Here is a 21,763-nt window from a genome sequence, read left to right as displayed (position 1 = left end):
GTGTCAGGTAGGACATACATCTTGCAACCCGCTCACCTGACCTGCCACCCCCAAATTGCACCCAACCACGAGACATGCATCCTGCCTGACCCTGGTACCTCCATCGCCTTCCTCGGTGTTGCGAGTTCGAGAAGTTTATTTTTACTCGCAAGATGTTTTTCTTTTAAAACGGGCTGCCTTGGACACAACGCCGAGAAACACGATGGAGGTACCACTACAAGTGCTAGATAGGATACAGTGGGGTACAATTTGGGGGTGGCAGGTCGGGCATAGAGTTGGAGGGTGTGAAATGTTTACTTCTTCCTGAAGGGGTGTAATATCTCCGGGACTGCCTTCTGCCGCACAAATCCCAGTGACCGGTTAGGTCCCACAGAGTTGGCCTTCTCCGGGTCCCGTCGACTAAACAATGTCATTTGGCGGGACCCAGGAGAAGAGCCTTCTCTATGGCGGCCCTGACCCTCTGGAACCAGCTCCCCCCAGATATCAGAGTTGCCCCCACCCTCCTTGCCTTTTGCAAGCTCCTTAAAACCCACCTCTGTCGTCAGGCATGGGGGAATTGAAATTTTCCCTTGCCCCCTAGGCTTATAGAATTTATACATGGTATGCTTGTATGTATGATTGGTTCTTTAAATTGGGGTTTTTTAGACTATTTTTTAATATTAGATTTGTTTACACTGTCTTTTTTATTGTTGTTAGCCGCCCCAAGTCTTCAGAGAGGGGTGGCATACAAATCTAATAAATAAATAAATAAATAAATAAATAAATAAATAAACAAACAAACAAACAAACAAACAAACAAACAAACAAATAATTGAGAAGCACTGCTCTAAGTAATGGGAGCAGACAGTTGGGAAGACTTGTTGTTTATTATTTAGCATTTGATCAGAACATGACAGAAGAGAAGCAAACATATACACACAATCTACATAATTATATACAAACAATTCTAATGGGGGGGGGTACGGCTCATAACTGGATGTCCAATTCACCTATCCAGGCAATCATCTCTGGCGTGGCTTCATGCAGATCTTCTAGGGCAGTGTTTCCCAACCTTGGCAACTTGAAGAGATCTGGACTTCAACTCCCAGAATTCCCCAGCCAGCGAATGCTGGCTGGGGAATTCTGGGAGTTGAAGTCCAGATCTCTTCAAGTTGCCAAGGTTGGGAAACTCTGTTCTAGGGAATCAGAGAACACACATCATGGGCAATCTTGCACAATATGTTTAATATACTGCTCAAAAAGATAACGGGAACACCCAAATAACACATCCTAGATCTGAATGAATGAAATATTCTCATTGAATCCTTTGTTCTGTACAAAGTGCACACCAGCATGTGAAATTGATTGTTAATCAGTGTTGCTTCCTAAGTGGACAGTTTGATTTCACAGAAGTTTGGTTTACTTGGAGCTATATTGTGTTGTTTAAGTGTTCCCTTTATTTATTTATTTTGAGCAGTGTAGTTCACATATCAGCACCACAATCGCAACCAGGGGAATCTTTCCACCCCCATTGATACAGGGCAGAGGTGTTTTTTTCCAGTATCACACCTACCACTTTTCTTAAATGCCATCCAGACAGAGCAAGGCAGGTCAAACCCAGGTGGTTTGGTAGAGAGATTGTTAATGGAAAGGCTCTGAAGGCAAGCCGTTTGTCTGGAAAATTGTCTAGCTTGGCATGTTTAGGACTGTTTGCTCTGGGTAGGCAACAGTGTGAGTGGAGGAGAATTACAATGGCTGTGCCGCATGCCTAAGCATTGTAGAGCACTTGAGACCTATGAGAGAGCCATGATGCCCTTCCTCAGGAATGAGGCATAGTGAGTCTTTAACCTCAAGAACTCTCGTCTCAGTCTTTATGTCTCCAAAGAAGTTGTAAAAGATTTCCCTTCCAGTTTGAAACAATTTTTACACCTCCTTGTAGCTTCCATTCTCAAGAAACTGAATCGTTACACGAGAGGCAATGAAAACAAGTGGAGATCATCCCATACTTTAAGAATTGTTCTCAAACTACTTTTGAAGCACAATAGTTTCCTGTATGTCGATGGTTTATTTAAAGGTGATAATTCTGGTCTATTGCACAGAGGGGGAAATGTTGCTGTAGGGATTCGATTTGCAGCAGCCTCCTATAATTCCCAAAATAAGAACAGGTCTCAGACATTTGTATGCCGCCCCGAGTCTTCAGAGAGGGGCGGCATACAAATCTAATTAATAATAATAATAATAATAATAATAATAATAATAATCTCCATTGTCAAAAACCAGTTAAAATGCAATTTCTTCATTGCTTCTTGAGATGGTCCTCTCGTTTCTTGTGGGTCCCACAATGGTCTCAGTAGAGGGTGGATGAGCATGTGAAGGATGTGTTGGAAGTAATATTCTTCTGGGTTCAGTTCCAAGAGGACCCTGTATTCATGGAAGTTGCTTGGAAAGAAGGTTTAACGGTGGACTGGAGCACATGGCATGAGCTCCTGAACAGAAAAGGTGGATCACATGCTTCTAGATGTTGGGTGAAGAGAAAGAGAGCGAGATGCTGAGAATTTCCTTGTTTTATGCTCTCTCTTGGGCCCCGCCCTGGGTTCTGTGCAAGAAATGCACTGATTGGCTGTCAGACTCCCATGGTGCTATGCAGGGGCAACTTTGTAGGCTGTGTTTTTGAGTTCGGGTTTGGCTGGTCTTTTGCTGGGTGATGGTGTAATGCAGTGATGGTGAACCTTTTGGAGTTCATGTCCCAAAAGGGTGTGAAAGCGCATGCACATGTGCCCACACTCATTCCCTCCCCCCACACACACACAAACACATGTTGCACTCTGCACATGCACAGGCCTCACAGAAACCTGGGATGGTGAAAAACGGTCCAATGGGCAAACCAGAAGTTTGGAAAAACGGACTTCCGGTTTGCCTGTTAGGCTGTTTTTCGTACTCTGGGATTTCAGGAAGCTTCCCTAAAACCTCTGGAAAGCAAAATGGCCTTCCCCACAGCCAAAAATCAGCTGGACAGTGTGCACAAGTGCACTGGAGCTGACATAGGTCGATGCCTTGCATGTCCTCTGATATGGTTCGGCGTGGCACCTCTGACACACAGGCCATAGGTTCTCCTTCACTGGTGTAATGGAAGTGCTTTGGGCAATTCCTAATGTTCTTTCTGGCTCTCTGGTAGACTCCTTCCAAAAATTCACAGGTACAAATTTCAGACACACACACGTTTGAAAATTCAAAACAATGTTCTTTATAATGAAAATTCACTTAACCTAAGCCCTCTTTTGGTATAGCAAAGAGCACTCGTCTCCAAACAAACTGGTAATTGGTACAAGTCCCTTATCAGTTCTGTGATACTTAGCTTGCAGCTGTGAGGCAATTCACAGTCCTTCTTCTTTCACAAAGTGAAACACTGGTTTAGTTTAGTTTAGTTTCAAAGCGGGGGAAAATCAGCACACAAAAAGTCAAAGTCAGTAAAGCAGACACAAAACACAACGATCAGATAATCCTCCACAATGGCCAAACCCACAGGCTACTATTTATAGCAGCCTCACTAATTACCACAGCCCCATCCAACCACAGGTGGCCTCATTTTCTTTGATAATAATCTCTCAGTTGTTGTTGCCTATGCATCGCTCTCTGCATGCGTGGCTGTATCATTAACTCTTGTTCTGAATCCAAGGAGGAGCTAGATAATTGATCTCCTTCTGAGCTGTCTGCCACTCTCTCCTCCTCCCTGTCACTCCTGTCTTCTTGGTCAGAGGAGCCTTCATCAGCAGATTCCACTGGGGGCAAAACAGGCTTGCAGCATGTGGATGTCTCCCCCACATCCACAGTCCTTGGAGCAGGAGCTGGGCCAGAGCTAACCACAATGCCTAATATGGCTGTTATTTGTTTGTTATGCAGAAGACTGGTCCATGCTATTAACAAAGGTGTGGGGGGGGGGTGAGTGTGCTAGGCCATTCCTTGATGGCACATTGTCAAAGGTGGGGGCAAGAGTGAGCCTTTTTTCTACCTAAAAACATGTTTCTGGTGATATTCTACATAATATTCTGCCTTTTTAATGTTTTCTAGGACATTTCTTCTTTCTAGGAGAGGGGTGGGTGCTAATTTCCTACAGATGTTTTTAAAAAGTTATATTGAAATTCTGTGATTGACCAATGCCCTCACGTGCTGTCTCCCTCTTTCTGCTCCTTCATACAGGTTCTTCTGTTTCCCAGCCAGCCCCCTCAAGCGACTGGCCGCTTTTCTGTAGCGCCAAGTGGCGAAATGACAATTATGGATGTGCAGACCTCAGATTCAGGCTACTACATGTGCCAGGCCATTAGCGTAGCAGGAAGCATCCTTGCCAAAGCTCTCCTGGAAGTGGAAGATGGTAAGTGTTTACAAATGTGAAGTTGTATTGCATGGATCCCCAAACTTGGCAACTTTTAAGACTTGTAGACTTCAACTCCCAGAATTCTCCAGCCAGCTATGAAATTGAAAGAGTCTTAAAATTGCCAAGTTTGAAGACCTCTGTTGTAATTGCAGATTGTATTGCAGCCTCTTGTATTTTTACAACACAGACTTTTGAAAGAATTCCATGTTCTTTTTTTAAAATTCCCAAACCACAAACTTTAAGAAGCAGAATGATGAAAATATGATCCAAGGAAATTAAGAAACTGTGATTGCAATATGATACTTGCTTACTTGAATAGCTCCAGGAAATCATGGGACTAGTCAGAGAGATATATGATTGATTGAATAATCAGAGTATGATTTACAACATATTTACAACTTGTATGTTTACAACACAGAGTTTGGAAAGAATATGTCCCAGATCGGGGGTCTTCAAATTTGGCAGCTTTGAGACTTGTGGACATCAACTTCCAGAATTCTCCAGCCAGCTCTTGTATTGCTTTCTTTTCTGTCAAAAAGGAGGGACAATGTTCCAGAGAAGCCACAGAAAAGGCTCTCATAACAGAAGCGAGGAGGGCAGGCAATTATTTAGACATTTCAGTATACTTCACATTAAGGATACAAGGAGCAACCTCAAGGAACCTGGGTTTTTATTTTTTTATTTATTTTATTTATTATTAGAGTTGAAAGGGACCTTACAGGTCATCAGGTTCAACCCCCTGCCTGAGCAGGAAATCCTACAGCACCCCAGCCAAATGGCAGTCCAATCTCCTCTTGAAAATGTCCAAAGTTGGGGAGTCCACAACCTCCACTGGCAGGCCGTTCCACTGGTTGATCGCTCTCACTGTCAGGAAATTCTTTCTTATCTCCAGGTTGAATCTTTCCTTGGTCAGTTTCCAACCATTGTTCCTCATCCGGCCCTCTGGTGCCCTGGAAATCAGTGTGTCCCCCTCCTCTCCGTGGCAACCCCTTACCTGTATACAGCTATCATGTCCCCCCACCAAGCCCTTCTTTTTACTAAACTATCCATGCCCAGTTCCAGCAACCTTTCCTCATTTGACCTGGTCTCTAGTCCCCTTATCATTTTAGTTGCTCTTTTCTGCACCCTCTCTAGAGTCTCTATATCTTTTTTGAAGTGTGGTGACCAGAACTGGATGCAATACTCCAGGTGCGGTCTTACCAGGGCCTTATAGAGTGGTATTATTACCTCTCTGGTCTTGGAGTGTATCCCCCTGTTCATGCAGCTTTCCCAAAGTATCCTGCTAAAGTTTGGTGGACACAATAAGATCAGCAGAAGATCAATGTGTGAACATCCCACTCAATTAATTCCAGCAACTAATCATGAAGGGAATAGTCTTAGCACGTCCAGAGCAGGGATGACGTGCAGCTGTCTTCCCTACCGGATTGGAAGTGCACGCACTCTCATCATGTTGACCCTCTGTACATGCACAGAAGGCTTTGCACATGCGCAGAGGGTTAAAACCGGGACGTGACCGATGTTCGGGTGGATGAGCGGAGCCTCCTGCTGCTGCCACAACCGGCTCACCGAACCTCACGCCACCGCAGCTACCGTTCTGCACGAGCCAAATAGAGCCGGCAGCATTTCACCCCTGACCCAGAGGTGTTTGGAGCTAAATTTACTTTCTCTGGTCAACCATATTTCACAAACTACTAACTAAAGCTGGGGGCATCGATTTTCCCTTCCTGCTTGTAAAATAAGAACCACAGGAGAAAGTAGCAGAACCTGGAGGTGGAGTTAAAAAAGGAAGCAGCCTAGAATCCTTCTGCAGCCACAAGCAGACCAATCCAACCCCGCCCCTCTCTTGAATTCTGTAAACCCTTATCTAACGTCAAGCAGGTACTAACAGTTACTGTATTTTTCAGAGTATAAGACGCACTCTTTTCCCCCCTAAAAGAGGCTGGCAGTCTGAGTGCATCTTATACTCCGAGTGGTGCTAACATGATCTTCCCTGCAATGCACTAAGCGATCTTCCCTTTGCCTCTTTCTTTCATTGCTGATCCCTCTGACAATCAGCTGAGCCTTTTTTCAACTCCAATGATGTCCTAACGAGCAAAAAGATCTTTTGTGGCTTGTTAGTGAAGCAATCTTCCTCCTGCCTGCTTTTCTCATTGTTTCTCTCTGAAGACAGAGTGAAGTGTTTTAGAAACTGTTTTTGATCCCCAACCAGGGGATAAAAAGCAGGCACATGGGCTCAAAACCAGCAAGTTAATGTGCTGAAGCTGACCAGACTAAAGACTAACCAGATGAATGTCTAGTAGGTGTTCTGTCGGGCTCTCTGGTAGACTCCTCCCAAAAATTCACAAGTACAAATTTCAGACACACACACATTTGAAAATTCAAAACAATGTTCTTTATAATGAAAATTCACTTAAACTAAGCCCTCTTTTTGTAAAGAGCACTCGTCTCCAAACAAACTGGTAATTTGTACAAGTCCCTTATCAGTTCTGTGATACTTAGATTGCAGCTGTGAGGCAACTCACAGTCCTTCTTCTTTCACAAAGTGAAACACACTTTGCTCTGGTTTAGTTTCAAAGCGGGGGGAAATCAGCACACAAAAGGTCAAAGTCAGCAAAGCAGGCACGAAAAACAACAATCAGATAATCCTCCACAATGGCCAAACCCACAGGCTGCTCTTTATAGCAGCCTCACTAATCACCACAGCCCCACCCAACCACAGGTGACCTCATTTTCTTTGATAATAATCTCTCTGTTGTTGTTGCCTATGCATCGCTCTCCGCATGCGTGGCTGTATCATTAACTCTTGTTCTGAATCCAAGGAGGAGCTAGATAATTGATCTCCTTCTGAGCTGTCTGCCACACTCTCCTCCTCCCTGTCACTCATGTCTTCTTGGTCAGAGGAGCCTTCATCAGCAGATTCAACCGGGGACAAAACAGGCCTGCAGCATGTGGATGTCTCCCCCACATCCACAGTCCTTGGGGCAGGAGCTGGGCCAGAGCTAACCACAACAGTAGGCAGATTATTTTTTCCCCTATTTTCCTCCCGCAAAACTAATGTGTGTCTTATACAGTAATCCCTCGCTACTTCTCGGTTCATCTTTCGCAGATTCGCTACTTCACTGGTTTTCAAAGGGGGCTTAAATCCATTAAATCCATTGAAAATTTTAAATCGATTAAAAATTCATAAAATCCTTCTACAGTACTACTGTATTCTCTTAAAGAAACTAGTAGGATATCACATGTAGTTCCAGCTGAGAAACATTATAGAACGACTCTTTAATGCAAAGGATGGGTTTTAAAAGTCCAAATACTTGTTAAATACATAAAAAAATATCTTTCCTCTACTTCACGGAAATTCATTTTTCACAGGTGGTCTTGGAACGCATCCCCCGCGAAAAATGAGGGATTACTGTACAGTACTTTGAGAGGATTTTTGTGCATAGGCTATTTTGCAATAAATCAGTTTAATTAGATCTTCATGTTTGGATCTGGTCTTTCGCTCCTGACAGAAACAATGAGGCTGTGAAAATGGGAATTCTTTGGGTATATTCTGTCCCTGTCTCCTTCTGTCCCCTATACCCCTTTCATAGGAATGGATGGGTAGAGAGGAAGGGGCGATATTTCTTTAATTGCCCTTTAAAACAGCTGGCAGGAGTCAGAGAACAGCTGCTTTCCAAACTAAGTGGCTTGCAATCAGGCACTATTGGTGTACGGGGATAAGTCCCTTACCCAGAGGAGCAGAAGATTTAGTCAACCACATCTACCAAACACAAGTAATTTAGCAACGCTTTGATCCCATTTCTTTTAACTTTTAGCAGGCAGGAAAAGGGTGTTCCACATCCACCCACCCACCCACCATCCTAAAGAGTTTTGTGCATGTGTGTGTGAGATCAGGAGAGAGGCTGATGGATAAACCTCAAATATCACAGATACTTTGTAAACGATCCCCTCAAATGACAAACGGGAAACTGATGCCCTCCAGATGTTTTCAATTTATTTCTCACCAGGGCTGAGAGCACCGGGTGTAATTTCAACCATGTCTGAACAACTCCAGGTCAGGAGGAAACTAGACAGTAGGCATTTTCTGTCCAATGGGGGGGGAGAGAATCCAGCCTATCTTTCTCTGGTCTTGCAGCTTCTTCCTGGTGGCATTTCATTTTCCTGGGCAGCAGGGAATTGTTAATGGTTTCTCCCCAAACCCCAGAAGGATTTTTCTTCCGCCTCCTTCCTTCAGCTTTCTGCTGCTAATTTTATATGGGGAGAGTTTCCTTGGCAATGTTCAGATGCCAGAAAAAACAAGCTGGTCTGGATCAGAGAACCTCTCCCTTTTATTACTAGAAATAAAACTACCAGAAAGAAAGAAGGGGGGGAGAGAGATAAGGGCTGAATAGACAGGTTTCTTTCTCTCACTGCTCTCTCTCAAAATTGCTCTCGTAACCCTATTTCGCTGCCCGAATGTCCAAGCAGGTTGCACATTATCAAAGGCAAAGGAGCCACTAGTAAAATGTGAAATTGCAAGTCTTCTTCACCAGAGGAGGCAGCACCATAGTTATGTTTGCAAGTAGCACCAAGTGTTCAGAAATAACGGCCTAAATTTACCGGTGGGTTGTCAGACATCTGAATGGAAAATAATTTTATAACAACAACATAGTACGATGGACTTGCAGGGCCGGTGCGATGTGCAATAAAGTCACATGGAGTAGCAGGATTGTGTGTTTGTTAGTAGGACTCACTAGGTCAGGGATTTTGTGTCTTTTACTGTGAGTTGGGGATGTGAACAAAGGGAGGCTCAGCCAATCTCGTACACATGTCCTAATCTTGACAATAAATAAATTTGAAATCAGTGTTTCTCACCTTTAGTGATTTAAAGAGGTGTGGACTTCAATTCCCAGAATTCCCCAGCCAGCAGGATATTTAAAAAGCCATTGAAACTCTAGAACAGTGATGGTGAACCTTTTTTCAGCTTGGGTACCAAAAGGGTGTGCATGCACACGATAGCGCAGGCAGGTGCACATGCAGTAATGGGAAGCCATTTTTTTACTTCCACACTGTGGGCGTGGCTTATTTTGTGGGTGTGGCTTAATGGTCATGTGACTGGGTAGGAGTGGCTTGCCGGCCATGTGATCAGGTGGGATTGGGTTGAATGATCATCATCGTGAACTATTAAGTCCTCTACTTACAACCTTACCAATGTCGCTCGCTGGGGTGACAATTTGCTTCGCATTTCCCACACTCTCCTTGCTGGCTCACCACCCTGCCTCAGGCTGGGTAGCTAGGCAAACGGGTGCTGCCAGAAACATAAATGTTGCCAGCTCCGCTTCCCATCCATGCCTTCTGCTTGCACCTCAGATGAGAGGTGGCCGGGTGAGGCTGGAGGGGAGCCGGGCAGGAGAGAGGGAAGCTCATCTGAGGCCAGGAAGGAGGAAAGAGGAAAAAAGCAAGGAGCCCAGACGCAGCAGCAGCAGCAGGGGGGAAAAGGAGAGCCGAGACGAGACCAGTAATCCAGGAAGTGACAGCCGCCAATAAGCTGTAGCTGATCCACCCCATCCTGCCTGCTGCCCACACCAGTGTATGCCCACACCCATAATGCAATGCTCTTCCCCCCCCCCATTCATATGTGCAACCCCCATGCTGCTCCCCCGTACATACGCATAGACGTCACTGAAGCCGGTAGGCCCATTGGGCTGTTTTTCACTCTTGCCAGAGGTCAGGAAAGCCTCCTGAAGCCTAGAGATGGTAAAAAGTGGTCCAATGGGATAACCGGAAGTTCAGAAATGAACTTCTGGTTGACCCATTGGGCTGTTTTATGCTGTCCCCAGGGTTCAGTAGGCTTTTCGGAAGCCTAGGGAGAGCAAAAACAGCCAAAAAGAAGGCTGAAAATCAGCTGGCCAACACACACATGTGTGCTGGAGCTGACATAGGGGAATGCCTCACATGCTCTCAGATATGGCTCCAAAAGTTCTCTACAGATAGGGGTTCCTACTTACTGCCGCTACCGGTGCAATCACGTGCAGCTTTGGTTGACCGGCGGGTGGCTGGGCACATCCCGGTGAGACTTTGCTTCTGCACATGCTCAGGAAGAAAAATCTCATGAAGGGACACGTACGTGTGTGAGATTTCAGTGCGTGAGATTTCAGTGATATTTTGCATGCATTGAAGCAAATAATCGCCAAATTCTCATGCCTGTGCATGTTCCCTCATGAGATCTTGCTTCCTGCGCATGCACGGAAGCAAAATCTTGCCGGAATTCATGCGCCTGCCTGCCAGTCACCTGGAACTGCGTGTGCATTGCCGGTTTTACTACTGGTGCGCAGTGTGGCCCATACCAGCTAGCAACCCAATACTGGCCCTCCATCACTGGAGGTTTTTAAGAAGACATTGGACAGCTATTTGTCTGAAACGATGTAAGGTTTCTTGCTTGTGCAGTGGTTTGACTCAAAGACCTCCGACTCTGTTATTTTGTTAGCTTAAAATCACTAAGTGTCACCTGCAAAATAGCCAGAAATATTTGTGGAGTTCAAAGCACAGAAGAGTTTATTATTACTATTATTACACAAGAAACTAATCAACCTATGTTCAAAGCTAAATTGGCTCTAGATAAGGGTCAATAAATTTGTGTAGGTGGGAGGTGAGGCTGAACTTTGGTCTCTTGCGGCAATTTAATAACACCAAACTGATGACATGTTTGACTCCACCTTCCAACTCAGCTTGCTCTACTCCTATAGTAAAGTTCAGAAACACTGGTCTGAATCATATGAAGGCTAGGCAGCAAAGCTTCAACATAATCATTAGATTCCGTCTAGTCCCCATTCCCAGCCACTGTCAATCTAGAGAATTCCAGAAGCTCACAATGCTGTTTCTAGAACATGTGCATCTGGCTCTTGCAGGAGGATGTTAGGCCCAAAGACTCTGTTGCTCCAGCTGATGCTCACTTTATCCATTCTAGTTACAAACAGGCTTGGCTGAGTTATTACTTTGTAGAATGATTGATCTGGAAACCAAAGGTTTAGCGCTCACTTTCATCTCTAGGGACTTTCCTCTCTATTCCAGTTCTGTATCCTGATTAGCGACCTCTTCTGTCCCCCCCCCCCAAACCCCTTTTTGTGTTTAAAATGGCAACACCTGACCCATTGGTGGCAGACAATTGGAAGAGATTAGGAAGACAAAGGAGTTTGTAACCTGAAATCCTCATTTAGTTGCAGAATCACCAGCTGGGTTTCTAAGGCAACAGAAAGAGGCATATTCTTCCTAAACTGTTCTAGCACACTAGGCAGGAGATGGGGCTCTTTTGTGTCATTAGTTTTTAAAAAAAAAAAAAAATTACACAAAGCAATACTTTTTTATTATTTTTTAAATAGGGTTGAGTGCCCAGAGTCTGCTAGGAAGGCCTTAGCGAGTCAGCTGAGCCAAACAGCCAACTGGCTCCTCTACCCTTCTCTCTGCCTCATGCTATGTGGAGCTCAAGGCTTCAGAATCTGGGCTCCTGCAACGTCTGGCTGATTGCACCCACGCATGTCACCAAAGACATCAAGCAGTTTCTCTCCTGCATGGGAGATTTAGCAGGGCAGCTGGGGTGGAATGTGGCGAGGGGGGAGAACCAATGATCAGCCCCCTTCGTGCACGACGGGTGCGAGTCCTTCATGCTCAAAGCTTGGCAGGTGCAACAGATGTGTCTGTCCGAAGCCAGCTCTTTGGCCGTGATTGATTTTTCGGCCCCCTTCCTTCCCCCTTCCTCGTGCACGCTTTCACTGCTGATTGTTACTGGGAAATTCAATTGTGTGTGAACTTTTCATCGCCCTTTGTCCGTTTGCTGTTTCCCAGTCGATGGAGAGTAATTAGGGCTGTAAATAATGGGCAGAGCAGGTAGCTCGCTGGGCTGATGGAGTTTGGCCACTTCTTTGGTTGAGCATCAGGGGAATAGAAAGACGCATCTTTCAGGAAGCTGGCACCACAACCTAACACTGATGCTTTTCTCTTTTTTTGCCTCTGACAACCAGCTTCTAACAAGGGCAGTAGATCAAGTAAGCTGTTCATGTATTGGAGCAGAATTTGGTGATGTTTTCAAGCTCCAGGTATCATTATGCAACCACAATGGCTGAAATCTCACAAGAACCCATGTGGTCTAATGGTTAAGACCTCAGAAAGCTGGGGACTGTGAGTTCTAGTCCTGCCTTAGGCATGAAAGACAGTTGGGTGATTTGGGGCCAATCACCAGAAGACAGTGAGTTCTAATCCTGCCTTAAGCATGAAAGCCAGATGGGTGACTTTGTGCCAATCATTTCCCTCGCAGCTCTAATGACCTCACAGGGTGGTGGTTGTAGGGTAAATGGGAGGATATATTTGCCACCTTAAGCTATTTGAAAAAATAATAAAGTTACAAATAAAATAATAATCATCATTATCATCATCATAATCCTCATCATGAGCCGAGGTGGCGCAGTGGGTAGAGTGCAGTACTGCAGGCCACTAAAGCTGACTGCTAGATCTGCAGGTCAACGGTTCAAATCTCATCACCGGCTCAAGGTTGACTCAGCCTTCCATCCTTCCGAGGTGGGTAAAATGAGGACCCAGATTGTGGGGACAATATGCTGGCCATAGTTCCCTCTAAGCTGAGCAGTGAGCAATCGCTCACTTAAAAATCATCATCAACTCAGAGTTTTCCAAACCTGCCCAGAAGCCGAGAGGGAAAGAGTGAGAGGGAAGGAGAGAGAGAGGAAGAGAGGAAGAGAGAGAAACAGAGGGAACACTGATGCTGGCCCTGTTAAAAAGTGCTGTTGCTAACTTGTAAGCTGCCTTGAGTCTAAGGAGAAGGGCGGCATAAAAATCAGATAGGTAGGTAGGTAGGTAGGTAGGTAGATAGATAGATAGATAGATAGATAATGATAATAATAATAATAATAATAATAATAATAATAATAATAATAATACGCCTGCCAGAATTTGCATGATTAAAACCATTGTCATGTGAAGGGATCTCATGTGAGAAAGTCATAATCACCCAAGACTCAACAATCTCAGAAGATTTCAGCTTTTCAATTATTTTTGAAGAAAAGGCGGTGGGGAATTTTAGGATAAAGTGTGCAACCTAACACCAAGTAGAAGCATGTTGTCATTCTTCAGTCAAAGTTAAGTCTTCAGACGTATAAATATTTACTCATCTTTCCAATTTAGGAAATCACGAAATGTGTGGGGCGCAAAACCTGCTTAATCTAGTCTTTTTATGTTTTCTTTAGTGGCAGGGAATCAAAGCTAAGCCTACCTCTTAATTGTGGGCATTAATCACAATGACAGCGAAGTATAAGGACTGCCACATCAAAAGAGGGCATTTGCTTTTGAACTTTCCCAGCCCACAGTGGAATGGAAGTGGGCCTGAATGAGCATCGCTTTATCTGTCCAGGAAATGTTTGGCTCAGATCCAAAGGCAAATGATATCCAGTTTCATGCAGTTTGTAAGCAACCTTAGTCATCCTTTAGGGAGCAACAGATGACTTTTAAGTACAGTGAATAAATAATTATGATACAGATCTGGGCTTGCAGGCTGTCAGCTGATCTGAAAAGTGTTTCCTGACTAGTTGATCATTTAAAAAAAAAAAGCTTCCTATAAAGGCTAATACACATTTTTCAAATCACCCTGAAAAATATTAGTAAAATTAAAAGACTCATATTGCCTGGTTGTTTATGAAATGCTTCTGAAACACTGCTTCTACATCTTTAGTGCACCAAAGGTAAAAAGCATTTATTTTCCTTCTGCGTTTTAGGTAGCCATGGTGCTTTTATAAAGGGAAACCTAAAACAACACAAAGAATTCAAGGAGCATTAACCCAACACCACACAAAAGCCTGGGCTAGCCTGGTTCCTAGAGGCGGGAGGAGAGAACAGATTGTCCTCTGTTTCTCCAAAATTGCCCATTAGCATCAGGATAAAGCAAGCAGGACACCATCAGCGCACCAAAGAGCATTATCAGCCGACTGGGAGAAGCCCAAAGCCCTGGCAGTTTAAGGGGGGTGGAGAGAAAATCTGAGACGGAGCTGTGGAGTGGGGAACCTAAAGTATCTCAGTAGGAGCTGAATGTGCTCAGCAGCCACAGAAAACATGCTTGAGGGGGCAGGAATGGGAAGTCAGGAATGGTTGATACGGAATATTGTACTGTGGAGGAGTGGATGGGTGGATGAAAGCCTGAATGTGGTATTTCCACTCGACTGCCTTTTATTTCTGTTCCCATTGCATTTTGCTTCTCTAGTCCTGCAGTCCGGCTCTCTTTAGAAAACCCCATCCCTACCCTTTACTCTCTGCAAATGTTTTGTGTCAGTATGCTGCCCGAAAGAAGTCGGATAATATTTCAGCTTCGATTAATGGCTGTTTCTCTGAGAACAGAGGGGCTCTTATAATCCTTCTAGCTCTGACCAGTAACCCCTTCCTGCCCACCTGCAGTTCTACTTCCCCTCTTCTGCCTCTGCTCCTATGCTTGAGTTTCGCCTGCGTTCAATAAAGGGGGTTATTTAGTGTCATTGCTCATACTGTCAGAGCAAGCTCCCTCCAGCGCGACTGATCAATCGGATTGATCCACCATAAAATTGGCGCCGACACCAAGTGCTTGGAGAAGAACGAAAAGACTTCTCAACTAAGGCATGGGTTGCTTGTTTGGTTAGCTCAGCTCTGGATTCCTCCTCCCCCAGCTCATAAAAACTTCTTTTGCTTCGAAATGTGTATTTGATGAAATTGGTTGGAACTGTCTTGTTCATCTTGCAGTGGATAGACGATTGCTAGAATGATGATTTGCCGAAAGAGTGCTGGATCAGTTCTGCCATTGACACCAATTCAGTTGGTGGTGACCTCTGTCAGCGGTTGGGTTAATAACTCAAGCGAAGTCATGACCTGTTTTAATCATAGCATATTGAGCAAACCTAGTGGAATGTTCAGATATCATCCTGAGCTATAAACCATGGTTTATGATCCACAGCGGCTGAGAACATACTAAGCCAAAGCTACCACATTATGAGGTGAGAACCTAGTTAACAAATGAAGAAACTCCATGGAGAGAATATGCAGAGAAGAGAAGGCATGGTCTTGACTAATAGCTTCCTCCCATTTAAACAAGGAGCAGCACAGAGCTGTGGTCTAGATCAACAGTCACTAACTGGTGGTCCACGAGAACATTTTGGTGGTCCGCAGAAAAATTATTTGCATTTTTATACTGCACTGAATCAGAGGGTGGAAACCGCTGAGTCAGTACAATATAAATATAAACTCAAACTACAGGCCCTGGGGCAGATACAGTGGTACCTCTACTTACGAACTTAATTCCTTCCGTGACCAGGTTCTTCAGTAGAAAAGTTTGTAAGAAAAAGCCATTTCTCCCATAGGAATCAATGTAAAAGCAAATAATGTGTGTGATTGGGGAAACTACAGGGAGGGTGGAGGTCCTGTTTCCTCCGAGGAGATTCCTAGAAAGGCCCCATGGAGGCTTCTCTCTGCCTTTTCTGGTTACAGTTTTGGAGGCTCAGATTCTTAGGTGGAAAGTGGTTCTTGAGAAGAGGCAAAAAAAATCTTGAACACCCAGTTCTTATTTAGAAAAGTTCATAAGTTCTTAGGTAGAGGTACCACTGTACATGCAATGAATGTTTGTGTTGCTGCAGAGAGTTTCCCTCCTTGGGGTCTTTTTGTGCAGGTACACACGTAACATGTTTTTGCTGAATTTGAAAATTAAGGGAGACTAGGATAGATCTCTTTTGGCCTTGTTCAGGCCTTATCAGCTAGCCATACCCTCAGTGGGATTTGAACTGGCAGCCTTTGTCTTGTAAGGCAGAGAATTAACCTCTAGGCTATAGTATCCAATCCCTTCAGCTTTGTACCAGGGAAGGGTTATATGTTTTTTCTGTCGAATCACCCTGGTATACCCAATTATGGGAGGAGCTTAATGCTTCCTTTTGCCTCTCGGCCCAACCCAGGGCCATTTCCAAGGCAGTTAATTAATTTATTCATTGCCAACACAGTATATTCTGTATGTGTAACATGTTTTTGCTGAATTTGAAAATTAAGGGAGACTAGGATAGATCTATTTCGGCCATGTTCTGGCCTCATCAGCTAGCCATACCCTCACACACACACACACACACACACACACACATATATATATATACACGCACACACACACACACACATACACACACACACATAGGTATTGGAAATTAGAGTACTGTATATAATTAATAATAATAGTAATAATTTATTAGATTTGTATGCCGCTCCTCTCCGTAAACTCGGGGCGGCTCACAACAAAATAGTGACAGTGTAACAAATCTAATATTAAAAACATTCTATGTACTGTAGTTCTAAATATTTCATCTTTTTCGAGATCTGTGTGCTGATGTTAGGCAAATACTTGTAACCTAAGTAACATATTGAGCAAAATTATTTAACAGCAGTCAAATGGATTTCTCACTATTAGATCTCAGCCGAATGTTTTGTATCGCTGGCTGATTACATGTTGCTTTAACCATGTTCAATAGGAGGCAAATTCTAGAGTGCTTGCAAGGCCAGGGCGGAGAAAAAGAGAAGTACATATTTCAGCAATGTTAATTCTACCCTGGTCCTAGTCTCTGCACAAGAAATAGTTTAATGCATTTTCTTTATCTATAGCAAACAATTTATGTGTAAAAAGAAATAATGGCTCCATTTGGATGACTGAGACACAGCAAAGGAAAGCACTTTGTTGTGTTCAGTCAGCCCACAGTGCTAAATCGTCTCTACTATTCTCTGTGTCTTTACATCCCACAGACATGATTCAGGCATGCAGATGTAACACATTGTGCTAACAGCATGTGTGAAGGAGACATTATGAATCTTGCATGGCTGTGAGGGTGTGCGATGGCTCACTCCCACGGGTGGGTCCCAGTCCCTGGCACTCTTGAAGAAGGGCCTTTGTGGCCAAGTTTGTGTTTGAAATCAACACTTCGCCCTCTGAGCAGAAGTCAAGAAGGCAGCTAGATTTTGTTTCCTTGTTGGCAGAGGAAAGGAGCTGTCATCACATCTGGTGGCCACGGCTTGTTTAGGAGACTCAAAATATTTTTATGAGGTTGGTCCAGTTCTGTCTTCTAAGAGAAGGAAATGTGTGCCTAGAACAGGGGTATCCAACCTTGGCAACCTGAAGACTTGTGGACTTCAACTCCCAGAGTTGGCTGAGGAATAGTGATGGGTGAACCGAACCCGCACAATTCGGGTCCGTACCGAATTTTGCGGTGTTCGGTATGCCGAACACGAACCCGGGCAAAGTTCGGGGTTGCGTTCGGCGTTCAGAGCTTTGACGTCACCGGCAGCTTGCTAAGGATGCCAAGGTGATCACTTCCTGGATTCCATAGAATCCAGGAAGTGATCACCTTGACGTCCTTAGCAACCTGCCGGTGATGTCAAAGCTCCGCCCCCGGAATCTCTTTGTGGGAGGGATTCCCCAGCTCCTTCAAAGGGAGGTCTTCACATAAAAATAAACATGTTTATTTTTACGTGAAAGGACTGCCCTTTGCTTGCAGCACCGCTGCAGCGTCCTTTTTCGTAAAAATAACAATGTTTATTTTTATGTGAAGACCTCCCTTTGAAGGAGCTGGGGAATCCCTCCCACGAAGAGATTCTGGGGGCCAAAGTTTTCTTGAACGATGATGATCATTCAAGCCACTCCCACTTGGTCATATGGTCAGCAAGCCACATGTACCCAGTCACATGACCATTAAGCCACACCCACAAAATAAGCCACACCCATTACTGGTTACAACAAAGGTGGATATCAACACCTTCAATGCCTTTTGTCACTCTTCGGCAGTACAACTCCAGGTAATCAATTAGTGCCTTGCCCTTAATTAACTGCTTAATTACATGTTACTAAACAAGCTGGTGGATTTGAATTTCATCACCTGTAGCTCCGATGCTGGTAAGGATCTGTCAAGAAGGCTTTTGAAATGCAGGGAAGATCAGTCCCCCATTCGCTCCTCTTAAAAATCCCACATAAGAAATGAATAACAATCCAGAAACAAGTGTAGTTGTAAGAGTCTCTGTATCTAATGATGCGCTGTCTTGGTTTTGTCTTGCATAAAGTAACAACTGATCGCATTCCGCCAATTATTCGCCGGGGTCCTGTGAATCAAACCCTTGCCATAGACTCTACAGCACTGCTCCAGTGTCACGTAACTGGGAACCCCCTCCCCAGCATCCAGTGGCTGAAAGATGGACAGCGGATTGTGGGCAGTGATCCAAGAATGAGCCTGTTGGACAATGGAACGCTACAGATTGCAACTCTTCAGGTACAATACCCCTCCCTCTTAGGCAAAATAAACAATGTTGGTGGTGGTTTGTTCTCCAAGCTTGATGTTTAGCTTTTGAACATTTCGTCACCAAGCTAGGTAACATCCTCAGTGTGATCATCCTCAAGAACATCCTCAAGCTGTAAGGGACAATTTTATTGGCAGTTTGTGTTCAAGCACAGACCACTCAGATTAGGCTGGAGTGGGACTAGACTGGGAAGTATAAAAAGGAGGGAAAAGCCATTTTAAATTGCACTTTCAGATCACAGAGAAAGAGAAGAGAAAGGTCGTGCGCTTTACATTTTATATTTTTTGAATTCAAGGAGGTGGGGTAGATATTACTGGCTGTAAGGGACAATTTTATTGGCAATTTGTGTTCAAGCACAGACCACTCAGATTAGGCTGGAGTGGGACTAGACTGGGAAGTATAAAAAGGAGGGAAAAGCCATTTTAAATTGCACTTTCAGATCACAGAGAAAGAGAAGAGAAAGGTCGTGCTCTTTACATTTTGTATTTTTTGAATTCAAGGAGGTGGGGTAGATATTACTGGCTGTAAGGGACAATTTTATTGGCAATTTGTGTTCAAGCACAGACCACTCAGATTAGGCTGGAGTGGGACTAGACTGGGAAGTATAAAAAGGAGGGAAAAGCCATTTTAAATTGCACTTTCAGATCACAGAGAAAGAGAAGAGAAAGGTAGTTGGGGGAAAGATCAAAAGCAACGTGAGAAAATATTATTTCACTGAAAGAGTGGTAGATCCTTGGAACAAACTTCCAGCAGACGTGGATGGTAAATCCACAGTAACTGAATTTAAACATGCCTGGGATAAACATATATCCATTGTAAGATAAAATACAGGAAATAGTATATAGTATAAGGGCAGACTAGATGGACCATGAGGTCTTTTTCTGCCGTCAGTCTTCTTTGTTTCTATGTTTCTATGATTTCGGTTGAAATGTCTTGTTCCAGTTCTCCACTGCTTATATTGATCTGATGCATGTAAAACATGAATCAGATCAATATATAAGCATGGGGTTGGTGGGTCATTTGACTGGCTGGCCATGCTAAGTGACCATGTGAAGTCCTGCTGAGGATGTCACCAGCCTGGTGAGAAAACATTCAGAAGCTAAAACAACAAACTTGTAGAACATGCCAACACTACACACACACTCTGAAGTACAAATATTTTCTATCATTTCCAGAATAAGCGATGTTCTTCCTTTTTGTTTGCAGTAGATCCACCAGAAGGTTCTTTGGGTTTTCCCAGAATTTCCCAGCCATGCGTGTAACACGACTGATGGAAGGCTCTTGCTGTGCTTGTTGCATTTGCTTTCTGTTCCTGGGGTGGTGTTTGAGTTGGGAAGGTTGAGCTTTGCACAGTGGCAAAAAATCAGGAAAGGGGGAATGTCCAGGTTACCTCTTCCAGGTGCTTTCAATTGGGCAGAGGTAGAGATGTTCTGATGATATGTATTTCTTTGCAGTGAGATAAAATTGTCAGGGTGAAATCTGTCTCTTTCAATAATTTACAAGGACATTTCACAAATATTGTGCAGCTGCTTGTTCTTTCTTTTGAAAACCATAGCTACAATCATCTTTGTCTTTTTTCGATAGTTTGCATCAGAGGTGGGTTCCTACCAGTGCGGTAGTGCAGTAGTGGCCCACCAATTGCGCAATGTGCGTGCAACAGATCCAATGTGTCTTTCCCGGTTGCTGCAGGGCGCCATTTTGTTTTTTAATAAATTTTGGCAATTTTTTTGTTTCTGCGCATGTGCAGAAGCAAAATCATGTGAAGGGATGCTCGCACATGCACAATATTCTGTGATTTTTTTTGCTTCTGTGCATGCATAATGCATGAAAGATTGCAATGCGCGCACACCACACCAGTATGGAGAAGAGAGGAACCTGCCACTGTTTTGCAGGTATAAAAGTAGAGCAAACGGTATCATCACTTTTTAGATGGTTATTATTACTATTATTATTATTATTATTATTATTATTATTATTATTATTATTATTAATTAGATTTGTATGCCGCCCCTCTCCGCAGACTCGGGGCGGCTAACAGCAATGACAAAAACAATATACAGTAGCAAATCTAATATTAAAGTTTAAAATAACAATTTTACATTAAAAAGCCTAAAAAAACCCAATGTATAAAAGAGCTTACACACAAACATATCATACATACAGCTATATAGGCAAGGGGGGATGTCTCAGTTCCCCCATGCCTGACAACAGAGGTGGGTTTTAAGAAGTTTACGAAAGGCAAGGAGGGTGGGGGCAATCCTGATCCCTGGGGGGAGTGGGTTCCAGAGGGTCGGGGCCGCCACAGAGAAGGCTCTTCCCCTGGGTCCTGCCAGATGACATTGTTTAGTTGACGGGACCCGGAGAAGGCCAACTCTATGGGACCTAACCGGCTGCTGGGATTCGTGCGGCAGAAGGCGGTCCCGGAGATATTCTGGTCCGGTGCCATGAAGGGTTACAAGGGCAAAAGGAAATTGTGTAAGGAAGGATCTTAGATGCTGCTACATTTCTTCAAAAACTAAAATTTAATGTCTGTAACTTGAACTTCTTCATTCCCCTTGGGATCCTCCAGCTCCTTTCAGCCCTAATTCCAAATCTGCCTTCAGACCAATCCTTTCCCAATTCTTCAGCCAAATTCTTCCTCCAGAGCATTTCTGCTCTCTCCACTTCTACTCCCCTTTCCCACGGTACCTGCAACAGCAGCAATATATTTTATTAAGGCCATTGGCCAATCCACCAGTGCAACAAAACTCTCCACAAAATCAGATAATAAGATTAGCTTGATACAATCTGGAGAGTTACAACAACAACTCTTAATAGCAATATATTAAAAAAAATACTTCGCAACTGCTATGTATGAGCTCATATCTACAAGGAATTGGGTAACATTAAATATATTTTTTCTCAGAACTGGTGGACTTATAAGTTGCTTCCATACTGCATACCCCAATAGACATTGCAATGTGGAAGGACCTCTGTCATGATTTTCAAGGCACCAGAATAATGGGTCAACTACTACTGGACAATGCCCAACCTGGTTGTTTTTGCTGCCATTAGCTCCCCCTTGGCCTGGCTTTCCTTTGACTCTTGCTTTGC

At 44.0% G+C, this 21,763-nt stretch overlaps 1 protein-coding gene across 2 annotated transcripts in view; it reads left to right on the top strand.

The window, feature by feature from the left end:
* The window catches only part of ROBO3 (roundabout guidance receptor 3), a 264,086-nt gene that overhangs the window by 195,620 nt on the left and 46,703 nt on the right, over window positions 1-21,763 (top strand). For both annotated transcript variants that reach the window (XM_070765673.1, XM_070765672.1), the window contains 2 exons: window positions 4,177-4,348; window positions 18,437-18,642. In XM_070765673.1, the coding sequence (XP_070621774.1) occupies window positions 4,177-4,348; window positions 18,437-18,642 (378 nt within the window). The remainder of the gene's footprint in view (window positions 1-4,176; window positions 4,349-18,436; window positions 18,643-21,763) is intronic.

This window comes from Erythrolamprus reginae, chromosome 12, assembly GCF_031021105.1.
Source record: "Erythrolamprus reginae isolate rEryReg1 chromosome 12, rEryReg1.hap1, whole genome shotgun sequence".
In the NCBI taxonomy this organism is placed as follows: domain Eukaryota; kingdom Metazoa; phylum Chordata; class Lepidosauria; order Squamata; family Dipsadidae; genus Erythrolamprus; species Erythrolamprus reginae.
This window is presented reverse-complemented; position numbering and strand designations above follow the sequence as displayed.